The following is a 27,870-nucleotide window of genomic DNA, read 5'->3' on the forward strand; positions in this document are numbered from 1 at the left end:
AAGTTAATCTGTTTAATGGGCAGCAGTTTCGGCATGTTTGGAATTATCTCCTTTTTTAAGTAGATGTTGTGTACAGTCCTGCGAATGACGCATTGTTCGAAGTCATCTACTTGCATTGTCGTATGAGGTGGTCTAGTTTTGCGTTTCTTTCCTGGAGTAGACAGAGGTTCATTAGGAGAAATATTTCTCATAATTTATTCTCTTTACGTATATTTTTAATTGTCATTTCCGATTTATTGCAGTATAATGCTGCCTTTTTTGGTTGCCTGATTTACAGGAAATGAAAGAGCATTATTCCTAGCTTCATCATCACACTGCTTAATAACAGAACTGATAATTTCACGGCCTTCCGAATGGATCACTTTACTCTTCTTTTTTTGGTGGCATTTTAACATTACACTCTTTCAATATAGCCTAGCTTACTATTTTATTTATAATCAGTCACAATCACAAATAAACACAAGAAGAGAAAAGAGAAAATGAAAATACACACACTAAGAACCACACTATCGCTATATAGCATGCTGGCCTACCGGTTGAGACAGGTATTTTTGCATGAATATTAGTCACCCCTAGCACAGCTAATAGGACTCCTCACTTTCCCAGCTCTCAGAGGTGTCAAGCTGCTGGCCAGACAGTAGAGTGTTAGTTGGGAGGCCGGAGGGAATAAGACCTTTGGGGAGGCCGAGACATAGATGGGAGGATAATATTAAAATGGATTTGAGGGAGGTGGGATATGATGATAGGGACTGGATTAATCTTGCTCAGGATAGGGACCAATGAAGGCGGCAATGAACCTCTGGGTTCCTTAAAAGCCATAAATTATTATTATTATTATTATTATTATTATTATTATTATTATTATTATTATTATTATTATTATTATTATTATTATTTTATTTTTTATTTTTTTTTTCTGAAAATAAGAATGCGTGGAACACTGATCATTAATATGATGACTTAAATAATGTTTATAAGCAATCAAACGACATAAAAGTTTCTTCAATCATATTGTTTGTCTAATCAGCTCTAGTTGTTTGGTAAAAACAGACGAATTGAGTTTTAATTGAGCAGCATAAAATTGCGGTGGAAAAGTTCAATGAAACTGTTAAACAGAACAGACAAATAATATGTCACCTGATAACAGCAGTTTACTTTAAGGCTCTCAAGGACTTGCTTTTAGGGGTTCATGATGAAAGCAATCTCTCATTGAACTGAGGTAATTATGTTGAGGTTTTGAACATGTTGGCATGTAATGCAATCAGCTTCAGACTCCCTGGGAAACAACTTTTCGTGGTTCTCCTCCTGATATCCAGAATGACTTAATATTCTGTGTTTGAGATGATGACCCATGAAATAAAATCCTAAAACTCAGAAGCAAGATTTGTTGCCTTACTACTTGACGAAACTTCTGATATATCTGTGAAGTGTCAATTGTCTTCAGTTCTTAGATATGTAAGTAAGACTGGTAACATAGAGAAACGATTGCTTCACATAAGTTCGGATAGATCAGATAGCTCCCTCTATCAACATGCTGTTTACAATATTGAACGATTTCAACTGCGGTTCCAAACCTGTAGCCCAGACTTATGATGGCGCTGCTGTTATGGCAGGGGAGCATGGAGGTCTTCAAGCAAAGATTCTTAGCCAGTACAAGCAAACCATTTTTATGCACTGTTATGCACACAAATTAAATTTGGTCCTATCTCAGTCCGCCAATTTCATCAAACAAGTTAGTCTTCTTTGTTTCTCTGCCAGCTTTTGAAAATTTCTTTGCCAAATCCACAAAAGAACTGAGGCTTTAGATTCACAAGTGAAAAAAGAGGTTTCCATCTGTTGCACTGACTAGATGGCAATATCAGAGCCAGTTAACAGGAACTGTTCATGCCCACAAATCTGATATTCAGTGCATTCTCGCTTCAATTATTGAAATGTCGGGTGAGTGAGATGCAGACATCATTTCTTCTGCCTGTGGTATTTTGTCTCTTCTGAAGGACTTAAAGAGTTCAATTTCTTGCTGAAGGCATTTTCATCAATATTTCCTTTTTCTGATAATAACCCTTTTCAAAGTCTTACAGTCAAAGACTACTGACATTTGGTTCAGCAACAAAAGAATTGAATTTAAAGCCCATTTACACAAGTTTAGGGACAGTTTTGACCAATACTGGTCAAAAATAAAAGAGATTTCTACATATTTAGTTTTCTTGAGTCCACCTAAAAGACCCTGTATTGACTCAGTTTCTGGAGAAGATAGGAATTCCTCGTACAGACGCCTGTTTTATGAAATTATTGATGTTATTTCAGTGAATATTTCCATCAGATTCTGTAATATATAGAAACTCCAGTTTTTGTACCATCTTGAGAGCAACTTGCACAATGTAGGGAAACATTTCCAAAGTCACCATTTTCTTGCTTGAAGGAAAACTATGGTATGATGTTTGATTTCATATGTCTAAAAGGTGAACTGAATGTTGTTTACTCTGATCCAGACATGGAAAAGGAGAGTATGTTTAATAATTTTTAGAATTAACAAGTGTTTTCCTAGAAACTTATAAATTGTGTGAGCTAGTGCTGACCATTCCAGCAACAAGTGCAGTGGATGAACGCTCATTCTCGGCATTAAAGAGAATTAATTATCTGCAAAACTCTCAGGGCAAAATAGATTTTTATCTCTTGCACTGCTAAACATTCCTGCAGAAACAGAGATCTAAATCAACATTCAAGGACGACGTTATCAATATTTTCGCCACCAAGAACCAGAGAATTGATCTAGTATACAAGAAGTAAGGCAAGCTTGTACATTAATAATCATTCAGTGTAAATTACTGTGTTAATTTTACGAGTAATCATAAATTAGTCATAACTTGAAACTTCTCTTAATGAAAAAACTCATGCTATGCCTCTACTAATTATTGTCCTGGTTATGTGCATTATATGTGATAAATTTAGTTTGACAAAATTACCACAGAAATAAAAAAAGCTATTTTTGGAGTTGCTATCTCAACCCAAATAGATAAACAAAATTATTTTTTCCATAAAGAACAAGAAATAACACGTGTTATGATGAGTTAAATTTTCAGTGGTCGTAGATTTAAAAGTTCACACCTGTGGAGTAACAGCGCATCTGGCCGCAAAACCAGGTGGCCCAGGTTCGATTCCCAGTCAGGAAAAGTTACCTGATTGGGGTTTTTTCTGGGGTTTTCCCTCAATCCAATATGAGCAAATGCTGGGTAACTTTCGGTGCTGGGCCCCGGACTCATTCACCGGCATTATCACCTTCATCTCATTCAGACGCTATATAATCTAAGAAGTTGATAAAGCGTCGTAAAATAACCTACTAAAATAAAATAAAAAATAGATTTAAAAAATGCCGGACTTTTGTTATATTTTTAAATTCCTAGAGGACAGGAGGACAAAGCTTTTAAAAAAGAAGAACATGTCCTACAAAAACCAGATGCCTAGTCACCCTGACCATCTCCAGTATATCAAACAATACCATGTTAATATTCTGAGGTAAGCTGATAAAAGAAATGTTTTCTTCTTGTAAATTAAATTACTTTTTTTGGTTAACATAATACTGAAAATGAAATTTATATTATCCAAAATCATATTGTTTAAAACTGCTGGTAATACGTCAGCTAGATTTGTCTAACACTGAATTTTTGTCAAAGGCTAGATCAGATATGATGGATTTTTCAGCTTACATGTGAAACTTAATACTCTTTGTATCATCTGATCCCATTATGGTCCAAAAATGAAACTTCGTGAGGTGTAAAATGATAGTATGAAGTAGTTTTGTTTGTTTGTTTGTTTTTTTTTTTTCAAATTTTAAAAATGCTATTTTCTGAGAAAATTGAATGTTAAAATTTTATTTGAATTTTAAGAAAAATGTTTTTATTGTAATCATTGTCATGTTACACATCAAATTAAAGTTAATAAAAAATGAACTTTAAAATGAGACCTTACCCAAGACTACATTTCATCTTGTGTCAGAAAAATGGTAATTAATTACTTCAGAATGCAGCAATTTCTTATAAAAAATATGAAAACCAATACTAATAACTTTTGAACACAGAAAAAAAAATTCTTACGATTTCCATTCATAATTATATGTCACTTAATATAGCAAGTTTCATCAAAATCCCAGAACGTCAGTCAGTTTCAGTGTGTTGATTTGATATGGAATGACTCGGCTTCACATCATTTAGCTATCCTCTCATCTAACCCACTCTAACCCTGTCTATCCCAGCATCATGTCACTTAGCTATCCCCTCATTTAACCCATCTAACCTAACCTTTAACACGCAATATTTACAGAAATATGCGCCAGTGGAGAATAAAACAATCCAACACGTCCCCCATGATCAGACTTTACCACTAAATTACACTGTTCTACAAGGGTCATTTTTCTTATATGAAAATATGTGATTCCAAAGGATTTTTATATGGCAAATTCAAATCTGAAAACAGAAATTCGCTATCAGGCACAGTTTTTTAGTTATATGACAATATACGTCTCACTTAACTTACATTTTAAGTTTGTGATAAAGATGGTGAACTTTGCTTAACAACAGTTGCCTAAAGTTAATTTTGTTCTTCATTGGTTTTCATTTTCAAATTGTGGCATTCCTGTTGCTAGTAAAATGTTATGTTAATAACCAAGTCGTTGTCACAGGATTTAAAATTGAGTTAAACTGGCATTATTTGGAGACATTCCTTATCATGTGAGTAAATATTCATTTTCAACCATAATATTCCGGCATCTGTGGTATATAAAATATGTAAAACTTTACATATTTATCTTTTACAGAAACCTCCTAAATCATAAAAATAAAATAGACAGATTCTAACAGAGAGAGAGAGAGAGAGAGAGAGGGAGGGAGGGAGGGAGGGAGGGAGGGAGGGAGATATTAACCTGAAATTCTTGTTAGAGGAAGTGAGTATTGTTTGTTTACATGAAATATTGTTTCTGCATATGCACAATTCAACTCATGATGACATTCTGCAATGATGTTTGTGACCTAATGAATATTTTGAACTTCAAATACGAGCCACAGGAGTGGAGACTTTTTATAGATGCCTCAAAATACAGTCTAAAGGGAGTTCTTCTCCACATTGGGAACATAATGCCTTCTGTCCCAGTTGCCTATGTAAGTATGACTAAAGAGTCACATGATATTTTGAAAAATACGAGTATGCTGAGATTAATCAAATATAATGAGCATAAGTGGAAAATAGCCTATGTGGTGATTTGAAAATAGTTGCCATGATATTAGGTATGCAACAAGACTACACCAAATATGGATGCTTTCTATGTGAATGGGATAGTCGCGATAGGAATTTCCATTATAAAAGAGAGATTTGGCCTGAACTTAAGTGGAAAGTTGGAGAAAAATATACTGAATGAGAAATTCGTAGCCAGTGAAGATGTTCTTCTGCCCCCTCTTCACATCATGCTAAGCTTTATTAAACAATTTGTTAAGGCCATGGACACATCTGAAAGAGGATTTATGTACCTTTCAAAAATGTTTCCTCGTTTTTCTGCAGAAAAAATAAAAGAGGCCTGTTGTGGGTTCCCAAATTAGAGACCTTCAGAAGGATTCAAATTTTGAACAATGCCTTGCACCAAAAGAGAGAAGAGCGTGGTCTTGTTTCGAGAATGTAATGCAAAATTTTCTGGGATGAAAAAGAGTTAACGACTTCGAACAATTGGTTCAACAAATGATAAATGCATATAGAGATCTAGGATGTCACATGTCTTTAAAAGTGTATTTCTAAGATTCTCATCTACATCATTTTCCTGAGAGCTGCAGTGATGTCTCCGACGAACATGGTGAAATGTTCCATAAAGATATAATATCCATGGGAAAGCGGTATGAAGGGAAATGGATGCCTGCGATGCTTGCTGACTACTGCTGGAACATTATTAGAGACTGCAAAATTGAGCACAGGAGAAAAAGATAAGATTTTTAAATTCTTAGGGAAAAGTGTATTTTGTTCATATTTTCTAACCTTAAATAAGTTTTTCCATATAATATAATTATTATATTAAGGCTTGTATTTATTTTTTGTTTTATAGTGCATAAAATGTTTGTAAATAATTTTGTTAGTGACTAAAATATTAATAGTTACATATTTTGCCTACATAAATACGTAGCGTGGAAACGAAAATTATTTAAAAAATGAAATTGCATATAACTTGAAAACTATGCATGACACAGAGAAACTAATTACAGATTTGAATTCAGGAGGTAAATTTCCATATTAATCAAGCATGTTATGCCCAGAAAAATGAATTTCATTTTTTTTTGTAGAACAGTGTTATCCAAGGATAATTCTCATAATTCGTTTAATATGTTTTAAAATTAATCTTGAATACATTCTTAATAAATCACTCTAAACCAATGTGTATGTAGCTTGGATTGTGTACAAAAGCAATTTTTTGTGTGGAGCCTGTTATTCATCATTGTTTACATAAATAAAAAGAAATGAAAACATTTGATTTTCAATATATTTTAGTGCAAGGAGCACTTCTGTGTTTTCATTTTTAATAGACCAAGGAACCATAATAATATATTAAGAACAAAGTAATATGATTTATTCATATTTTCGATCATCGTGTAAATGAAATAATATAAGTTATCTCATAAATGTAATAATGCATGAGTGAAAATTATGTGGTCAAGCTTATGATAGGCCTACCATCAGTCCCGTGTGTGGTGTGGGGAGATATTGAAGATTGGTCCAGAAAAAAAAAATAATTATGTCCTATATTTCAGCAAAGTTGATGAATATGGATTCGAGCGACCGGACGATTTCGACTACGAAACTTATGAGGATTTTATGTCACAATATTTGATAGTGCTTGCCAAAAGAGCAAAGAAGTGGGCCGAACTGATAGGTGAAGGAAAGTCTCTGAAGAGAAGTTTAACAGTGAAGAGATATGTACGAAAAGGCATCCCGGGAGAACATAGAGGCCTTGTAAGTACTTTCAAGCTAGGTGCATAGACGTAATATGTCATTGGTTGACTTGCAATTAATTTATTACAATTATTTTGTTTATATCCAGGTATGGTTAACAGTGAGTGGGGCAGAAGCTTTGAGAGAAGAATGGGGATCAGATTTTTATCAAAAGCTACTTAACGGACCAATAAATCAAGACATTGTAGACACTGTAAAAACAGATCTTCCTCGAACTTTCCCTGATAACATCTTCTTCAATGCAGCAGAAAACCACCAACAACAGCTATGTAATATACTAGTCGCTTATGCTCATGATAACCATCAAGTTGGATATTGCCAGGTACGTTAGTCAAACTGTTGTTAATTATGGCTGCTGCAAAATCAGCAGAGGTGGTTACTATGTAAATTAAATTGTTACATTTCTGTGCACCTAAGTGTATATTAATTATCCATTACTTCCCACTCATCATTGCCTTTGTAATGTTGCCTACCATGACATTATTAATTGTGGGTATAATTTAATTCACATATATCATATCTGTTGATTTCACAGCAGCCTGTGCTGTGTTATAGGTTGGCTACATTTTTGTCTTAGTGGCCTGTAGTGACCACAAACACAATTCCTTCTTATCATTATGGTCATTAACTCGCAAGTTGTACATGCACCAGAATGCTGAGTCTCAAGTACGAGAATAATTGCATTGAGGTAGACTACAATATGTAAAAAAAAAATTTGTTGAGCACTAATCAAAACTAAATCATATAGCAACCTAACGTAGGAGTGAACAGTGGGATAATATGCCTGACAGTTCTTGTGGTTTTGCGCAATTTATCACTGATGGTGGGGCTACTTGTTAATAATGTATGCCTATCTGCTTAGCAAATCCTACCTAACCTTAATACTTTTTTCATTTCATTTTATGTATTTCATAGATCTTACATTGGCAGTGTAGCTTTGAGATGTGGACAGGTTAAAAGTTATACGAAAATGTACAATATTACAAGCAGATTATTTCAATTTAAGTTACAAGCAAACATAATATAAACACTTCATCAGTTGACTAGAAGGTATGAGTATGGAGAGATTATGTTAATTCTCTTCTGAACCTTTTTCTTGGCCCTTCAAAGTTTTAAAATAATTAGGCAGTGCATTGAAGACCGTAATATATGAATAGGGAACTCCTTTTGTATAACAGCTTAGACTAACAGAGAGTAGATGGAAATCTGATTTGTCTTGTATTAAAATTATGAATGTTTTGATTAGTACTAAATATATCTTTTTTTACATAAAGCATCATCAGGGAAGGATTGCAGGCATACTCACAAGATAAGGTCAATTTTGGAAAATCTTTTTACATGGTTTTATTTTATGTATAACTGTTTCTCCAAAATATTAATCCATTAAATTCATTATAGGGAATAAAAGTATGTCATAAGGGTGTTTATATCGCTAATAGAAGATAGGAGCTTAATGTATGACAGGCAGAGCTCAACTAATATATTCTGTGTGTGTTTTCTAGTTCAAGTGATTATCTAATTCCATACCAGAATACTTAGTGGTTATAGATTCTTGAAATCAGTTCCATTTAATCTAACATTGCAGGAAAACTGAGGACTGGTCCTCTGATTGAGGTTCTGGGTGATGTACATCTATTATCAGGCAGTACATCTCACTTGACGATTTGTGTTAGAGGAAGAACAATTGTTTGTATACATCTGAAGTTTGATTAGTGTAATATCTAGCGAGTTGGCGATGTATACAATGGAAGGGGAAAGAAATTGACCATCCTACCCCATTATCTCTTGGCCTAGTTATCTCATAAGTAGTGTGTTTCTTGGTATCACTTGTGAAGTTCAGACCTGTTTTTGGACAATTGACTAAACAACTGAGGACTATTGTGTGTACCGGTACTAATTTTGTACACTGGTTTTTCTATGTTAAGTGCTATTTATTTATACTAAAGCATTTATTCATTATATTTTATTTTATCTTCTTCTTCTTCTACAAGGAGAAGTTGCCATGAAGACGAAAAATAATGAACAAAAGGTATAAAAAAGAAAGAAAATTAATAAAATGAATAAGTTAACTTGACTTGTATGCTGAGCAAGAATAAATTAACAATGACAAAACAGGCGTTTATAGAGTGATCTTATTGTTTACTTGAGATAATCACACTTGTATCATCTGCAATAAGATTACTGGGATAAATTCACCGTTCTGCATTTCAAAACTTATTTTCTGTTGTTTTCAATCTGATAGTCGATTCTAAACGGATTTTTTGTGTTGAATTGGAAAATAATCTCCATTTTCCCTCATCACTTCAGGTTTTCAGACAATTCACGAATAACTAGAAATGAAATTATAGATTTGTGAAATGTCATAAAAATTATTTTCAACAAGAATTTTGTGAAAAAAAACTAGGCCACAATTTGCTATTTGCCACTAATTAATCATTAATTAATATTAATTAATAATTATAAGCACATCCATAACCTTACTTCAATATTGCGCTTCAAATTTTCTCCTCTTTGTCCTCATTGCATGTTGTTCAGAGCAATCCCTTTTTAACATCCAGCAATAGTCCGCCATATGTTAACGCCATTTCCCTTGATACCTCACTTCCATATTTTTCATATCCTCGTGAAATCTTTCCTTACTAACATCTCCTAAATTATCAGGGGAAATAATTTAGATGGGAATGAAGGAAATGTACTTTGACTCATGTTGCAGCTAATCTGTTTGAAACTTTGTAGCATCACTTTGACTATGTTAATATAATTTAGGTCTTTTTTATTTCCAAGGAAATTAAAAACAACATTTCTCAAAGCATTCCAGGCATCCTTTACATCTCGACTCATAGTATTCTCGACTGACTATTCATCATCAATTTTCGAATTTGTGGCCCAATGAACACACCAGCTTTAACGTTTTCATAGGATAATGAAGGAAATGTAACACAAAGGTATTTGAAGCACTCACTGTCATTATCTAGAGTTTTCATAAACTGTTTCATTAAACCTAATTTCACATGGAGAGGTGGCAACAATACTTCTGAGGGATCAATAAGAGGTTCGCTTTTTATATTTTTTTCACTCAGTATTAAATTAGTCCTACGTGGCCACTGTTCCCTTTCCCAGTGTTCTGACCTAGCTCTTCTATCCCATTCATATAAGAAACAAGGATATTTTGTGAAAACAGCCTGCTGACCAAGTAATAGTCCAATAATCTTGAAATCTCCACAGATAGACCATAGATGGTTTTCGTACTGCAGTTTTTGTAACAAAAACTATATATTTGAATATGTCTCCTTTAAAACAAAAGAGTGGGCCACAGGAATGGAAGGATGAATGTTTCCATTGTGAAGCAAAACACCTTTAAGACTTTTCTGAGAAGAATCTATGAAGAACCCCACTCTTCGGAATTATAGTTTATGTTATAAAATTTTAAGATGACAGGGATGCCTTGGCAATACACTAAATTGTCTTCTTTAGCAAAAAAAGGGACAAGTTCCTTCTCACGATGCCTGTACCATGAAAAATATGTACCCTCAGCCAATACTTTCTTTTCTTTTAACCTATAATGTAACAGTTCTGCTGATTCTTTAGGCAAATTTAAATTCCTCACTAAATCATTAAGCTCACTTTGATTAAAACATCTATTGTCATCAGAATTGTCTGGTTCATAAGTATGATCCACTGGAGATTCAGTTTCAGTGCTACTGGATGCAGATGGCAATGTGTCTGATTCAGGGGGTACCGGAATGGGAATATCAGGACCATGAGGTACGGGCCGAATGACAGAGGGAATGTTAGGATATAGAGTATCTTTCTTGTTTTTAGCAGTATATTTAGCTACCTTAACTGTACAGAAATAACAATTGTCTCCATGATTTGTAGGTTCCCTCCAAATCATAGGGATACTAAAGGGCAATGACTTCATTTTTCCAATTTTTCCAACTCCTCAACTCTTCAACAGACCTACGACACACTTTATGAGGGCACCAGGACTTGTAATGGTCTCCTAACTTAATGCCAAAATATTGAAAGTATTCTTTACAAAAGCTGTTATATTCTGTCTCTGTTTTACTAACGTATCCAATGACCCACATATATAGCAGAACAAATTTGGATCATTTACACAATTACATTAAGAGTTATACAAACAGTTGTAAATAATATCAGTAATTGGGCATCCAAATGGAATCTATCTCACAATCAAAAAACTGAATATATTGTCTTCACAAGAAGATATAGCTTAAAAAACTATAAACCTCACATTTATTTGAATAATCAAGAAATTCAGTACAATCCAACTCCTAAGATCCTAGGATTAATTTTTGATGAAAAACTTTTATGGAAAACACATTTAACCAATGTTGCTGTGCAGTGTCTGCCACGATTAAATCTCTTGAAGATTATAGCTAATAAGAAATGGGGATCAAATATCACGACAATGCGTCTGTTTTATATTGCTTATATATGATCAAAATTGACCTATGGATGTGAAATATGGGGAGGAGCATCAGCAACTCATCTATAAAAAATTTCTGTTCTTCAAAACTCAGCCTTAAGATTATGCCTAGGAGTACCAAAAACCACATCAACTGTTGCCCTAGAAATTGAATGTAATATTCAACCAATCAGACACTATATATTACAAAAGGATCTAAAAATACATTTAAAATTGCAAGCCTCCTTCAGATCTCAGATATTCTTCAAACTGTCAGATGATATCCTGTGTAATTTCTATAAAATAAAAAAAAGAAGAAATACCAATCTATATCACAGACACACTCATTGCTAAAACTCCAGTTGTGAACGAAATTCGTCCATGGAAATGGGTGATTCCAGAACATAGCATACAGATTCCAGGAAATCATTCCAAAAATGATACTCCATACATTCTTAAGTGTGTGTGTGTGTGCGTGCGTGCGTGCGCTTCCCAATATTTTGATGGAAGGTCCACAAATGTCCTAAGAGTTTCACAATTAGCCAGGTGCTTTAAGTTAGATGCCATGGAACTACTCTGCAGCACATACAAGGATCACCTTCAAATTTATACAGATGGATCTCTAAATCCTAATAATGGGACATCAGGAGCAAGGTATTATATTCCAAAATATGAAGAAAGTTATTTCATACCATGTTCATCCTTCTCCAGTCTTGACACTGAATTGCTAGCTATTGATGCTGCTCTTCATTGTGTTACTCAAATTTCTGAAAAGGGGGCTATATTTAATATAATTAAATATGTACCAAACCTATATGCACATTGAATTATTCCAATTCAGAAACAACTAAGTAAACTAAAAGAACTCCAAAAGGAAATAACATTTCAATGGATACTTAGCATTGTGGCATACCTGGAAACGAGAAAGTCGATAATATTGCAAAACAGGCAACTTATTTGCAACCAAGACCTCTTCAAGTGATATCTCTATCTAGTGCTTTTGCTTCAGTATGCTTGTATGTGATGCAATAATCATGATGAAGATCTGGAACACATTCTTCTATACTGTTGACAGTGAGATGCTGAAAACTACAGGCTAAAATACAGACTACTAAATTTCCTCCTCGAGATATAGCACGCGAACAATAGGCATCGATGCACCTGACATCTGTAAGATAGATTCACTGTTCACTTAATGCTTTGTGCTCTTAACGAGTCATAAGCGGCCAACGAAAGACAATTTTCTCCCGCGCATGCATGAAATTCCTGTAACCTTCTTGAAAAGAGCACGGCTTGTACGTGAACAGATGTTGCCAGATGTTACGAAGTTTATGCAAGATGCGGGAAGTTTAAAATACTCAATTCTGATATTATACATCCCGACTATGTCAGTATGGTATTAATTAATAAAACTAGTTGTGCATTAATGGAAACAAGGTGTTCCCGTGCTCTTGTGCTCTTATTGACGCACCACCACTGTAACTCACATTATCCATCACAATCACAGATCCTTCTTCCAGACTCCTAAGCAAATTAATAAACCATTCCCTAAACACTTCACTATTCATTTCTTGATAATCACCTGAACTTTTAGACTGGAAAACAAATTCTGCCCCCTCAATGAATCCTTGCTGAGCTGATCCTACATGACAGGTAATTAACCGAGACCCCCTGCCTGTAGGAATCTTGAGACCACCATTCTTTTTATAATCCTGCCAAATAAAATTTCTAGTGATTTTGGTTTAGCCATGTCTCATCAAGGTAGATGATAGGACACGAAATATTTTCCTTCTTGACTTCGTTCATTTTCCTTAAAAATGCAACCCTTGCCACAACAATATCTTAAAATTTCAGCATTCTCAGTTGAGTTCAAATCCCATGTATCTGGGGTGTTTATAGCGGACAATAATCACTGGATTATCTTATGGGAGTGGAATGCATTATAAAAGTAGCAGAAAATTAACATATTAGAATATAAGAAGGGAATCGATTTTTTTTCAAACTGACTAATTAGAATCTGTTTGTACTTCGAACAGGGTTTGAACTACATTGCTGGTTTGCTACTGCTCGTCACAAAGAATGAGGACACTGCATTCTGGTTGCTGAAAGTCCTGGTTGAACGTATCCTGCCGAACTATTACACTCGCACAATGGATGGTGTTATTACAGACATTGGGGTCTTAGAGGAACTAGTCAGGTAATATTATGTTCTGTTCTGTGATGTTTATGTAGGTTTATAATGCTAATATTCCTAACCCCATATTTACTTCATTTTCAGATTAAAAATTCCTGAAGTACATAGACATGTTTCGACTATTGGTTTGCCCTGGGCTGTGATAACTACAAAATGGTTCATCTGTCTTTTTGCAGAAGTCCTTCCAATTGAGGTGTGTAAGTATTAAAAATTTGCCTGTGACAGCAAGATTGAGATGTGAGTCTGTTTCTTCTTCAATACAACAGCCAATAAACATAAATGTAATGATACACTCATATGTATGAAATAGTGATAGAAATCTAGTTAACTCTTTCAATGTGTTAGTGAATATGAAACTAATGTGATATAGGTAGATAAGGTTTAAGATAAAATAACACAATTATAAGGAATCTAGTTGAATATTTATTTTACTGTCACTATAAAAAGAAGTTGAAAATGGCAACTGGAATAAGTATTAAATTTATTACGCAGTTTATTAATGAAAAGATGCTGAAGATGTAAACGCAGTTTAGCTACATTTTAGATGAGTATATTTATTTTTTATTTTACTGGCAAAAGGAAAAATTTGGAGATGAAAATGTAATATAAATGAATTATTTCCAAAATAAAGTTGAGGTAAAATCTCAATTGATGAAATTGTATGAGTATAAATTTTTGAAGGGTATAGGAGAAGTTGAAGTCCTAAAGTTAAGAAATTGTGTTATTGCCCTCACTTGTTATAGAGAAATCAGAATAACAAAGTGCATGTTACGTGAGAAAATCAGTCATGATCCAAAAACGTAATCATTTATTTCTAAGAAGTTGCATGTGTTTATTACAAAATTGTTATTTATTTAGCTGCTTCTTTATCCATTTCCATTGTTGCTATATTATCTTGAAAAATAGTGTTAAAAATAATCACTTGGAGTTACTTTTCCTCAATTAAACAAATTTTGCTATCTTCTGTAAAGAAAGTTATTACGGACTAAGTGCACTTTAACTGAGTGCTCCTCAAATATTTGTTGCTTATTTTATCACCAAATAAAAGTAGGAGGAGAAAACGAGATTTAAGGGATTTCTTCTTCTTCTTCTTCTTCTTCTTCTTCTTCTTCTTCTTCTTCTTCTTCTTCTTCTTCAGTGCTCTATTACAGTATCATTTCATCATCGTAGCAGATGACCCAATGATCTTTTTCCTCATGGATGCTAATTCAGTGTTTGGCAAGATACTTTCCCAGAAGTCATTCTAAGGACTTGAGATCTTCATATGGTTCTATAATTTTGAATTTTTTTCTTTTTTAAATTGGATCAGTTCTTAATTTTTTTTTAAATGTCATTATTTTTCTTATTGTGTAATTTAGTGTAGCCTGCAGTAGTGTAGCCTGCAGTAAGGGTTTATTGAATGTAAATATTTTGTACTTTTACTGCCAGTGAAGTTGTAGGCGAAAATGTGACGTGTATTTTATTGCTAAGAAGTTTAACATGAAAACTATATTGAAGAGTATATTATAGATTTATTAATTCGTCCTACAGAATAATATGTGTGATATTGACAATTAATATTTGAGGAGAAAAATTTGCTCCGGCGCCGGGGATCGAATCCGGGTCCTTGATTTGATCCTCGGCGCCGGAGAAAATTTTTCTCCTCAAATATTAATTGTCAATATCACAGATATTATTCTGTAGGCCGAATTAATAAATCTATAATATTCTCATAGCTGCAGTGCATATATTTGTACAGATTACTGTGCACGTAACTGCGGAATCCCGGCCAAACAAGTCACTCAGCTGAGTGCGCTCCTAGTATAATGGCAGTTGACATTGGACATATACGTCAACATGTATGCCTAACTTGTAGTCAAGCCACAAAGGGAAACAATGAAGGAGAGGGGTTCGGTCCGGTGCTGTGGATTGAATTCGGCGTAGCTCAGTGGTTAGAGCGCTTGGTACGTAGAACCAAGGACCCGGGTTTGATCCCCGGCGCCAGAGCAAAATTTTCTCCTCAAATATTAATTATATTGAAGAGTATTAATACATTCATTTGCTATCAAAATTTTAAGAGTGTAAATGCAGTTAAACTACTGTGAGATAAATAACTTTTATATTCCCATTTCTTTTTAGACTGTATTAAGAGTATGGGATTGTTTATTTTATGAAGGCTCCAAGATAATCTTCCGTGTATGCTTGACATTAATTAAAAGAAATCAGGAATACCTGCTTCAATGTGGTGATTTCTCTTCGCTGGCTGAGTGTTTCAAAGAGATCACCAGGGATTCCCTAGTCATCCAGTGCCATGACTTCATGCAGGTGAGTAGTGCATTACTTAAACTTCGCACTTTCATATTAACACAGTTATTACAATGTCTTCCCTCAGAGATGTTGGCAGAGCAAATTTCCGTCGAAATTCTTTGAAAAAAGCGGGTATGGTCCCTCTAGCACCTAAGAGCAAGCCGAGTACCTCAACATGAATTAGGGCATATTTCAGCAACTGTAGGCTCATAGATCGACTTCTTCTCATGGTGGACCTTGGCTGACTGATGACTCCTACTTCGAAACATATTATGGGGTTCACAATGATGCCCTGTTTAGTATCAGCATTGTACGCTAAAATATCGACTCGTCTTGTTGACCCATTTTCAGCCAGACAGGAGATTTCTTTTACTATCCAGCTCTTATTTCTTAATGCGGCAGCAATTTTGGATCTTATAAGATGATGCGTAGAGTTCCTCAAGTGCAATTCCTTTTCACAGAATCCCAAGACGTGTGCTAAAGTTTCAATCTCCGGGCAGCCATGCCTGCACCGGGTACCGTCAAAATGTGTATGCAGTTTCCTAAGTGTGTCATACAAGCCTTGAAGATCTTTTGTGAAATTTAATGCCTCTGATATTATATCATGGGCACCTACAGTATTTTGGACAAAACATGAGAGCTGGGTAAAATTAACAGCATATTCTCGTGGGTTATCTTCCATAATTTTCTTGGCTGGAAGCAAAGTTTCCAGTATTTGTGAATTCCTATCGATATCTTTTGATTTTTTATTGACATGTTTGAGCGCTTCCTTGTTTTCCTCTTTGTCAGAAAGTTCATCTACTGTAGCATCAGAGCATGAACTATCCTCAGTATCATCTCTTATTATTGTGGAGATGCTGCTTGTTGGATGTGGTCTTTTTAGATTAGATAGTGATTCCTGTGGTGAATTTGCGAAGCATTTACTTGCTTCTTTGTGGGAAAGTCTAACTTTTCAGTCTGATTATCATGACCATTATCGGTACTTAAATTTTCACCAAGCACAGGAAACTCAGCCATATCAACTTTACTAGCATGATCTGATTGTTGACTGTGAATTGGTATCATTGGGTTGGTTGATTGATTGTTTATTCTATAAATGACCATATATGATGTACACGTCAGTTACATACCGTATTTGCTCGCGTAATTTGCGCACTTTTTAATTAACTTTGGCCACTGAAAAATTGGGGTGCGTAAAATATGCGGATTTTTCAAATAAGAGGTCCTGTTCTGAGTTTATCTCAATTAGTATATGTATAGGTAAGTATTTACAGTAGGGCTAATTTTCTATACCGGTAACTTGTCTCTACCAAGGACAAGCATTGTTAAAGTAGCGGGACTTTAGGGTTTCTTTCTGAAGCAGGTACTTCAGTTGCTGGTGAATGACCTACGATGGACTGTAGGGAAGGAAAATCTCTACTACACTGAAAAAAATATGTATGTAATCCCTACTACACTGAAAAAAAGATGTACGTAAAATGTGTGCGCAAAATACACGGAGCAAAAATTAAGTTCAAAATAATCCCTTAAAAATTAGGGTGCGCAAAATACCCGGGGGCGCAAATTACGCGAGCAAATACGGTAATAAGAAACACAATAACATTTAAAAACAGTACAAATTAAAATACATTTAAAATAAGTAATATGATCAAGTAGTATTCCATATATCATAATTTGTGATTTAAGAATTCTTTTACTGAATAAAAAGTTTGATCAGTTAAAATCTGTTTAACTTTCACTTTAAATTTTGTATAAGGTAAAGTTTATATCTGCAATGGTAATTTATTAAAAAACGCAATGCCAGTGTAGGCAGGCGATTTTTCATATTTCACAAGTCTATGATTTTTTATTGAAAATAGATGTGCATTTCATGTATTATAATTATGATAATCTAAATTCTTATTGTATTTATTCTCATTCTGTTTTAAGAAGATTAGGAATTTGTAACTATAAATGGATGGAAATGTTAAAATTTTATATTGTTTAAAATATGTTTACATGAGTCAAAACTCTTTAATTTAAAAATGGATTGTATAATTCTTTTTTGTGCAGTAAATATCCTATTAGCATTGATAGAGTTACCCCATAAGAAAACAGCATAACTGAAATATGCATAAGCAAGTGAGTAGTAAATTGAAATCAATATTTTGGTGTTTAGTATATCTCTTAGATGTAAAATAGCAAAATTGGCAGAAGAAAGGTTTTTAGCAATAAAATCAGAATGGTTGTTACAAGTCAATAGATTATCCATAATTATGCCAAGAAATTTAGTACTGTGTTGGCTTTACGTCCATATATCCCTCAATTGACATGAAAAATTTATATTCATAGGTCTAGTAACAAATTTTAAACATACAGTCTTATTAATATTAACAATTAATTTGTTATAATCACACCACGTTTTGAACTGAGATTATAGCTATGTCAACTTTACTTATCAAATCATTACAAGACTCCGAACAAACAGTAATAGAGTATCATCTGCATATAATAAAACTTTACCTTCCTTTATGTAATTAGTCAAATCATTTGTGTATAGTAAAAATATAAGAGATCCAAGTACAGAACCCTGAGGGACTCCCATATTTATATAAAACTCATTAGAAAGAATACCAGTAATATTTACACATATTTTTCGATTAGACAAGTATGATTTTAAAAATGCTAAAAATGTACCTCTAAAACCTAAGGCTTCTAATTTTATACATATATAATTAATATCCAAACTATAAAATGTCTTGGATAAATCAGAAAATAATACAGCTACAAGTTTACCTTTATCAAGGTTTTCATAAATATAGTTATTAAATTTGTAAAGAGCAGTTTCTGTTGGACTTACCAATGAGAAAACCATGTTGATCAGGAGTAATTAAATTAAATTTCTATAAAAATTGTAACATTCTGTTTATATTAAGCATTCAAATATTTTAGAAATTGTGCTTAACAATGATATAGATCTATATTTACTTACATCAGTAGAATCACCTTTCTTATGAATTGGTTTAACGAGAACAGTTTTTAATAATGATGGAAAAACTCCATTATTAATACAATTATTAAATACAAGGTCTAGGGGAGATACAATAATATCAATGATCGTTCTTAATAGTTTCAAGAAAATATTGTCAATACCAGTACTATTAATACTTTTTAATGATTGAATCATTTTAACAATCTCATTACCATCAATATCATAGAAAGCAAAACTATTACTGATTCCTAAAGATTTGGTGCATAACGTAGATTTGCTTGGACCAAAATATTCAGTAAGAGCATCCTCCACATTGGTTGAAAAATACAATCCAAATGCATTGGCATCAGTCTTATTTGATACCCTTTCATTATTATGTACAATAGTAATACATTCTACAGGCGTCTTTCTGTTTAATTTACTATTTACCAGATTCCAAATTTATTTTGGTTTGTTAGAAGATTTGCAAATAAGTTGATCAAAGTATTTACTTTTGTCACTAAAGATTAATTTCTTGTAAGCCTTCTTTTTGTTTCTATGTAATTCAAGTAAATCAAGATCTTGATGGAAATTTTTTGTTAACAAAAATATATTCCTAAGTTCATCATTCAATTTTGAAATCTCAGGAGTAGTCCGATTTTTATACTTTCTGCTATCAGTTTTTGTGTAAGTTTTTCAACATAGGTAAATTTATATCAATAGCACCAGTTATCATATTCATTAATTTAGTAAACAAGTTGTCTGCATTAATATTCAATTCATACATTATACCAAAATCTAAAGCGTCAACAGTAAATCTTATACCGGTTAAACCATCATTAGTTATTTTCCTAAAACTTTTTACTTCCGATTCAACAAGAATCATTTGACTAGCTAGATTGATATTATAAATTAAAGCCAGATGGTCTCCAAGGTTAGGTTGAACAACTTATGTAGTGCAAGAGCTATCAAAAGCATTAGTAATTATATAATCAATCTTAGACGATGACATATGACCGTTCTTATTTACAAAAATTCGAGTAGGTTCTGAAGATGTACATCTTAATTCAAAACATTGTAATAAATCATTCAATAATTGTTTATATATCTTATTGTCTAAATAATTAATGTTTAGGTCTCCACATAAATAAATGGTTTTAAATTGATTATTAAAAAATGCAAGTGTGTCATATAATTTTGCAAAAAAGATATCTAAGTTTCCGTTACAAGATCTATATATATATTAAAAATACAACAATTATAATGTGAATAAGTGATGTGAATTTAATTGCACAGCACTCATAATGCATTTCAACCACAAATGAAGAGCAATCAATGACATTGACAGTATAGGAACTTGTTTCTTTGGCATATACTAAGCAACCACCACAAGCATGTTTTTTCCTACAATAATAAGTGGACAAATTATAATTAATTAGGTTCATATGTTGTATAGCATCATCATTGCAATGATGTTCAGTTATACATAAAATGCTAGGATCAAATTAATGTATGAAAACTTCCAACTGAGATATTTTATTACCTAAAGATTGCACATTAACCGTTCCTAATGTAACATTTATATTACTAGGATTAACTTTATTAATGTCATTCACATTAGAAATAATAGCATCATTCTTGCATTGTTTGGCTAAGTGGCCCTCTTGTTTACATAGAAAGCAAGTAATAGTAGTGTCAGTGGTGAAATGTACCCAATAGTTATATCCTCATATCTGATTTGTAAACTTACAGGCAGTTTACAGAAGTCAGTTGAGTGAATGAACATTTGTCTCCTTACTTACTTACAAATGGCTTTTAAGGAACCCGAAGGTTCATTACCGCCCTCACATAAGCCCGCCATCGGTCCCTATCCTGTGCAAGATTAATCCAGTCTCTATTATCATATCCCACCTCCCTCAAATCCATTTTAATATTATCCTCCCATCTACGTCTCGGCCTCCCTCCGGTCTCCCAACTAACACTATATGCATTTCTGGATTCGCCCATACGTGCTACATGCCCTGCCCATCTCAAACGTCTGGATTTAATGTTCCTAATTATGTCAGGTGAAAAATACAATGCGTGCAGTTCTGCGTTGTGTAACTTTCTCCATTCTCCTGTAACTTCATCCCGCTTAGCCCCAAATATTTTCCTAAGCACCTTATTCTCAAACACCCTTAACCTATGTTCCTCTTTCAGAGTGAGAGTCCAAGTTTCACAACCATACAGAAGAACTGGTAATATAACTGTTTTATAAATTCTAACTTTCAGATTTTTTGACAGCAGACTGGATGATGAAAGCTTCTCAACCGAATAATAACATGCATTTCCCATATTTATTCTGCGTTTAATTTCCTCCCGAGTGTCATTTATATTTGTTACTGTTGCTCCAAGATATTTGAATTTTTCCACCTCTTCGAAGGATAAATCTCCATTTACATTTGTCTCCTAAAGCTCAATATATGTATACAACCAGGTTCTGATATTCCAGCCCTTACAGGATGTAAACAAGATGTTAGCTTGATTCCAGTATTGGATTGGTGATTTTCTGTAACACAATCAGGTATAACTGGACTAACATTGGATATAACGATTCTCACATTTTATGTTACAAGAGGCCTCAATTCTAAGGACATGTTACTTATTTGATCTGTAGGATATCTGGTAACTAAATCTTCAGCAACCTTTTTATTTGCTAGATATATGCATATTCTGGCATTAGAAATACGAGAGACATATCTAATGTTACTGGGATCTGTGAGTTTCCCAACTGCCAAGACATATTCTTTGAGTGTTATCTAATCTATAGCTTCAATAATTATTGCTTGCTCTTTAGATGAAGGCGAGTGTGTTACAGATGCATAACTTGATTTGTTATTAACATTAGAACGTGTTGAATTACCTTCTTGGCTCCTGTAGTCTGCAGCGAAGTCGATGTTAGCTAATATAAGAACAGCCGTCTTCTTGCCAATCTCAAATAAATTGTCTAAATTTATTATTCTGTGGCTAGAATAATATATAGCAAACAAAACTGCACAGAAAAAACAATAAGAATTAACTTCAGAACGTAATATACTGTAACTTATTTATCAAACACAGAAATAACACAATGAATAATAATAATCATGGTCTTCTCGGTTCCAGTATCATTTAATGTGACAAGTTAATATAAAAAATTAAATTTTGTTAAATAACATTTAGTGTAACATATAAATATCAAAATACAAATTTAAAGTGGTAGGATAGTACTCTATTTGAGGGAGGTGGGATATGATGATAGAGACTGGATTAATCTTGCACAGCATAGAAACCGAGGGCGGCAATGAACCTCTGGGTTCCTTAAAAGCCATAAGTAAGTAAGGATAGTGCTCTCTTAAATCTGCATACTTAAATCTGCATACTACTGCACGCTGAGTGGTGAATTTGTTTTGCATTGTCCAATTTCATTTCTGCTTAGAAATGGGCAATATCTTTAAAGCAGGACAATCTTTGTCCCGTGACGGGTATGAGTGAGAATGGGAAAATTTCCTGAAAATCGGGAATGTTCCTCCATATCGAGACATCTGGCAACCCTGATCTCAAGGTACACTGGAGACTAAGCTACTCCTAGAGTTGCCAGATGCCCCGATATGGAGGGACATTCCCATTTTGAGGAAGTTTTCCTGTGTTCCACTCATACTCGTCACAGGATGCAGAATATCCCACTTTTTAAGATGCTATTACCCATTCCTAAATGGAATTGAAATTCGCGCACAATGTGAAACAAATGTCGTGACGTGTTTAAACTTGAGGGATATGCAAATTTAAGAGAATACTCTCCTGCAGCTTTATGTTTGTATTTTGATGTTTATACATTATCTAAATGTTACTCTACAATTTTTTTATTTTATATCATATATTAAATTGCCATATTAAATGACACAGTATTATAAATTATAACAAATGTTACTTACTGATAAATTTTCGTTAAAATGTTGAAAAAGTAATTCTTTAATTATTCTATATATACCGATACATAGGCTACACTATGTTAATACATTATTATTATTATTATTATTATTATTATTATTATTATTATTATTATTATTATTATTATTATTGACGACGCCATTCCTAGTTTTATAATTAAGGGATGCTCTAATATGCTCATACCTGTCTTAACTTTTATAATCAATCTGAGTTTAGAAACAAGAATATATCCTTCACATGGAAAGAGGCATGCATTATTCCTATTTTTAAAAATGGTAATAAAAACAGTGTTAGTAATTACAGACCTATTTCTATTTTAAACAATTTTTCTAAAATGTTTGAGAAAATTATTCACAAACACATTTCGTTTTATGTCAAAAATAAGATCAATTCAGCCCAACATGGTTTTACTAAAGGTAAATCTGCTACTACTAATTTAGTTTCCTATCTCAGTATTTTTATGCCTGCAGTTGAAACTTAAGGTCAAATTGATTCCATTTATTTTGATGTTCCTCATAATTAAATTACTTTTGTCTTGCCATTAACTATCTGAGCTGGTTTGGAAACTATTTAACAGATAGACAATCTTGTGTTCAACTAGGAAATTCTCTTTCAGATCCATACATTAGTTTATGTGAAGTTCCCCAAGGTTGTACATTGGGGTTTCTACTATTTCTATTATTTATAGATGATATTTGCAAAAGAATAAGTTCAAACTGCCTATTTGCGGATGACCTGAAAATCTTTCGCAAGATCAATGATTGTCAAATTTTGCAAAATGATATAAACGCTACTGCAATTTGGTCAGCTGATAATGGAATGAAAATTAATGAATCTAAAACTTTTGTCATTTCCTTCTCAAGAAAAACTACTTTTTCAAAATTAAATTACTCTCTTATATTGTCAACATAATTAGAAAAGACTGTATTAGAGACCTTGGAGTTCTACTGATTCCAAATTACTTTTTGATAATCATGTTCAACATATATATAATTACGGACCGGATTTTTATGTAATATCAAGGTGTGAAATATGTACATATTTATGTAAGATAAATAAGCTGAATATGTACCAAAATATGTAAAATCATGAAAATATTTCATATCAATATCTGGCAGGTATAGGATGGGTAAGACTCTCCAGTTGTGATTTCATAGAGAATCCGACTTTTTTACCGCACACTTAACACATTACTATTTTTCCATCTGTAGTGAAAGCTTCGTCCATCGCAGTCCATGATTTTATTTTCGTCTTTAGGGTTGAAGTTACAGGGGCCATTTTAGTTAGTTAAAAGCAGTAGATAAACTCACTTGCACTTCATACTGTAAGTACTAAAACTAATGAACTGAGTGGAATGAATGACATGACAGAACTGCAAGCACTGTTTTGCTTTACTGGATTAGGAGAAAATAAGAGGAGATATGGGACTCATGCATTTTAGCTGCTCCCTGTAAGAAATAAAGTACCTATTAAAATTGGAACTACAGGCATTTACAAACTGTTGTTTGAAAAGTGAAATTACTGTCTCATTCAGAAGGGTAGGATTATTCCAGCTGAGAACCATACTTTCTAATTGCTCGGAAAATCCCATTTCTGTATAGGTCTACTAAATTTAAAGTATAGAGGTCAAGCAATAACCTATTTTAATCTTTCAACATCTTTCCAGTTTGTTCCTTTACTTCAGCTTCTTTTCAAAAGTCGGCTACTTTATTGCGGCTCATGCCAGACTTGACATGGATTTTCCCTGGAAGGATTAGGAATAGGGTGGGTAAGATTGCAAATTGCATGGGAACGGCTTGTTAAGACATGTATAGAACAATTATAGTTCGAGACAAATCATGTCGTCCTCGTCCCACTCCACCGCATGAAGACAATGCTACTTTCTGAGTGATTTTTACAATACAACGTAGTTGTATGAGAAAGGTTGCCTTTTGTTCACTCATATTTACAGTGGGTAGTATGGGGTGAGTGCCTCTATTATTTCCTGGAACTAAGAATGTTATGTTTCGTCCCGAAATATATCCTTTCTAGGGTAGGTAAAAAAGCTTTTTAAATCTGTGTATTTCAAATTGTAAACTTCCCCAACAGAAGGTTTTTTTTTTTTCCTTTTAGAGAAGTAAAAATGAATAAAACCCCTAAATATGTAGAGTTATGTAATACCAAGCCATAATATGTAATGTGGGGTAAATATGTAAAAATATGTAGTATCAAATTTTAATATATCAATGATAATTACAAGATTCGCAAAGATTTGTTATTTATATATGGTTAGGTTGAAAAGAATATAATATGCAATTACATAAAAATCCGGTACCTATATTTGGCCTAATCATTCCATAAGAATGCTTGGACTTATAAGAAGGCAGTGCATTTTCGTTCCCAAAAGTACAGCCGATCGAGTAGTTTCTTCTGGTAGCTACATCTATTACGTCACATGGATGTGCAAGCAAGGTCGAATTGCAAGCAGGTACGCATGGGGTCATTAAATAACAATGATGTAATGTATTATAAATATGACGTAGAAAGAACATTCTCTTAGTTTAAACAAATTTTATGTAATGCATTTCATAACCTCAGAATATATGTTTTCGTTCACTGCAACGGAATGGGTTTTGATAAACGAATTATTTGTATATATTGTGTAAAATGTAAGTATTGATAATTTGTATATTGATTTTTGTTATTATTATTGTTTTGTCCCTGTAACGTCATGTGACATAGGAAGAACATTTTCTTAGCTTAAACAAATTTTTACTGACAGCTATAGTAAAAGATATGAATTTCATAATCTCAGCATATATATATTTTTGTTCACCGTAATGGAGTTGATTTCTTTAAATGAATTAATTGAATATATTATATATAGAGTATTTACAGTTAATGTGTATTATGTTTACTATCATGTTTTATAATATATATTGCATATATAATAGTATATATAATATAATAGTTTTGTAACATGTCCAAATAAATCATCCCAGTGACGGTGGTCTCTACAAAAAAAAAAAAAAAAAATGGCCCATACATCTTCTCTTTCGAAATCACACAGAAGATATTCACCTTAGGTGAGTCTCGCACATGCTCTATGACTGCGCGAGAAATTTCAGTTTCCCAAATGCGCACATTGTGCCAATTCACTTTTCCGGAGAGATGAGAAGTTGCTTCGTTGTGATGAACAAATCAGCAAAACCGTCTACTTCAAATCTTTGACGAGGTCCTTGCATATTCCAACATACAAAACAATTGCTCATGTTTAATAAACGGCATTTTGCCATTATTGATAACTACTACCACCTAGCGATAAATCATGTCAACTAAGAGGGGCTTTTCTTATTAGAAAAAACTTGGAGAGTTTGTTTGTCTGTCGGCATGTCATGATATGTTGCATACTTTATTTGTTATTAAACTTTAAAATGTTCCACGGCCTTATGAATAACTCTGTATTATATGTATATTTTTTTTTAGTGGTTCATTTGATCTTTCAGGTTATCCATACATAGTTGAAACAGAGCTTTCGGGCTAAGATGCTGTGGTCTACTGGTGCAGATGTTACCAGACATTTCGTCTACTACTGCGGCAGACATCTTCAGTGGTTAGGTATCCTCGGTCGAAGTCTTTGACTGAGGATACCTAACCACTGAAGATGTCTGCCGCAGTAGTAGACGAAATGTCTGGTAACATCTGCACCAGTAGACCACGGCATCTTAGCCCGAAAGCTCCGTTTCAACTAGACACCGGCCGTGAAAGCCTGCATGCTAAGATTATCCATACGTAGTTCTGATGTAGAATATCCCAGTCTTCTTTAGGGTTTGTACATTATTTGTAGAGGACTAGTATACTATTGTGTCATATTTTTTTAATTATTATAAATTTATAAATAATTAATAAAATGTGAGTGCCCTGAGTGTTGTTTGAATATAATTTCCTACTAATGGAACATATATTTAAGAAGTATACAGTCATATGGCGTAACTGTTCACCAGCTTCTAATTCTGTGTAAAGTGACTAGTGCTCTATTTGTTTACAGTGTATTTATTCAAGAAGTGGAAAGTTACTATATTGTACCAAAATATCTTAAAAGGAACACCAGTCACTTGAAACGAAATTACAACATAGTAAACGATTACCCAGTTGACTGTAATGTAAATTCTATGTACCTAATGATTACCATATTTTGTTTTCGTGTTTTTCAGAGCATATTCAAGGTACCAGGATCCTTGCCGCGGAACATGATTGTTAAGTTACGGACAAGGCTGGCACAACAAAGACAAAGTCAGATGCGAAGTGAGCGGTAATTGGGTGATAAATATGTGAAGCTAGTTCTAGTCAGGAAGACTGAGGTAAAGTGAGAATGATAGAGGTCAGACTGCAGGATGTGTCCCTAAAGAGCAGCAGAACAAATCATAACCCCTTTACTGTGTATTCATTAATGAAAGATAATGTTTATTGTTATCTGCCAAAATTGCAGGAAATTTTACTTTCTGTAACATGTATGAAACTCTGACTTCCACACATAGGTAATTATTAGCTTCTTTTGTGAGCAATGAATCATTTTGATGTTGTAAAATATATATAAATATTACACACACACACACACACACACACACAGTTTATACATAATATATGTGTGAGTAGGTATATATATATATAGTAAAACCCCAGTTATCCGTCACCCTATTAACTGATTGGCAGATCATCTGTCTTCAAGCTCTTTTTTTTTTTATTCTGTGAAGTACTGTACGTTATATTAATACTGTATGTATTATTTCTAAAGAGGCTATTGCAATCCTTGTTATGTATGTATGTATGTATGTATGTATGTATGTATGTAGTAGAAATGTTGCCGCTGTCAATAACAAAAACAATTACCGTAAAATGGGATGAATAGGAACGAATTTTTACTATTTTTTATTTCTTTGTGTCAAAGAGTAAATGTAATGTTAAGAGTTTATTTGTTCACTCGTCACAAATAAAAACATGAACACTCTTATTACGGTATTATATTTGTTCTTGACACAAAGAACTCAAAATAATAGTAAAAATTCGTTCCTCTTCACC

General features: G+C 33.3%; 1 protein-coding gene across 2 annotated transcripts in view; it reads left to right on the top strand.

Moving 5' to 3' along the window:
• LOC138705018 (growth hormone-regulated TBC protein 1-like) overlaps window positions 1-27,870 on the top strand; it is a 79,442-nt gene that overhangs the window by 16,535 nt on the left and 35,037 nt on the right. Inside the window, exons 2-7 of one of the 2 annotated variants that reach the window (XM_069833559.1) lie at window positions 6,780-6,981; window positions 7,070-7,303; window positions 13,450-13,610; window positions 13,692-13,800; window positions 15,726-15,911; window positions 27,006-27,152. In XM_069833559.1, coding sequence (XP_069689660.1) covers window positions 6,780-6,981; window positions 7,070-7,303; window positions 13,450-13,610; window positions 13,692-13,800; window positions 15,726-15,911; window positions 27,006-27,107 — 994 coding nt within the window. In that variant the 3' untranslated portion in view covers window positions 27,108-27,152. The remainder of the gene's footprint in view (window positions 1-6,779; window positions 6,982-7,069; window positions 7,304-13,449; window positions 13,611-13,691; window positions 13,801-15,725; window positions 15,912-27,005; window positions 27,153-27,870) is intronic. The other variant, XM_069833558.1, reaches the window with a different exon arrangement.

This window comes from Periplaneta americana, chromosome 8 (genome assembly GCF_040183065.1).
Source record: "Periplaneta americana isolate PAMFEO1 chromosome 8, P.americana_PAMFEO1_priV1, whole genome shotgun sequence".
In the NCBI taxonomy this organism is placed as follows: Eukaryota; Metazoa; Arthropoda; class Insecta; order Blattodea; family Blattidae; genus Periplaneta; species Periplaneta americana.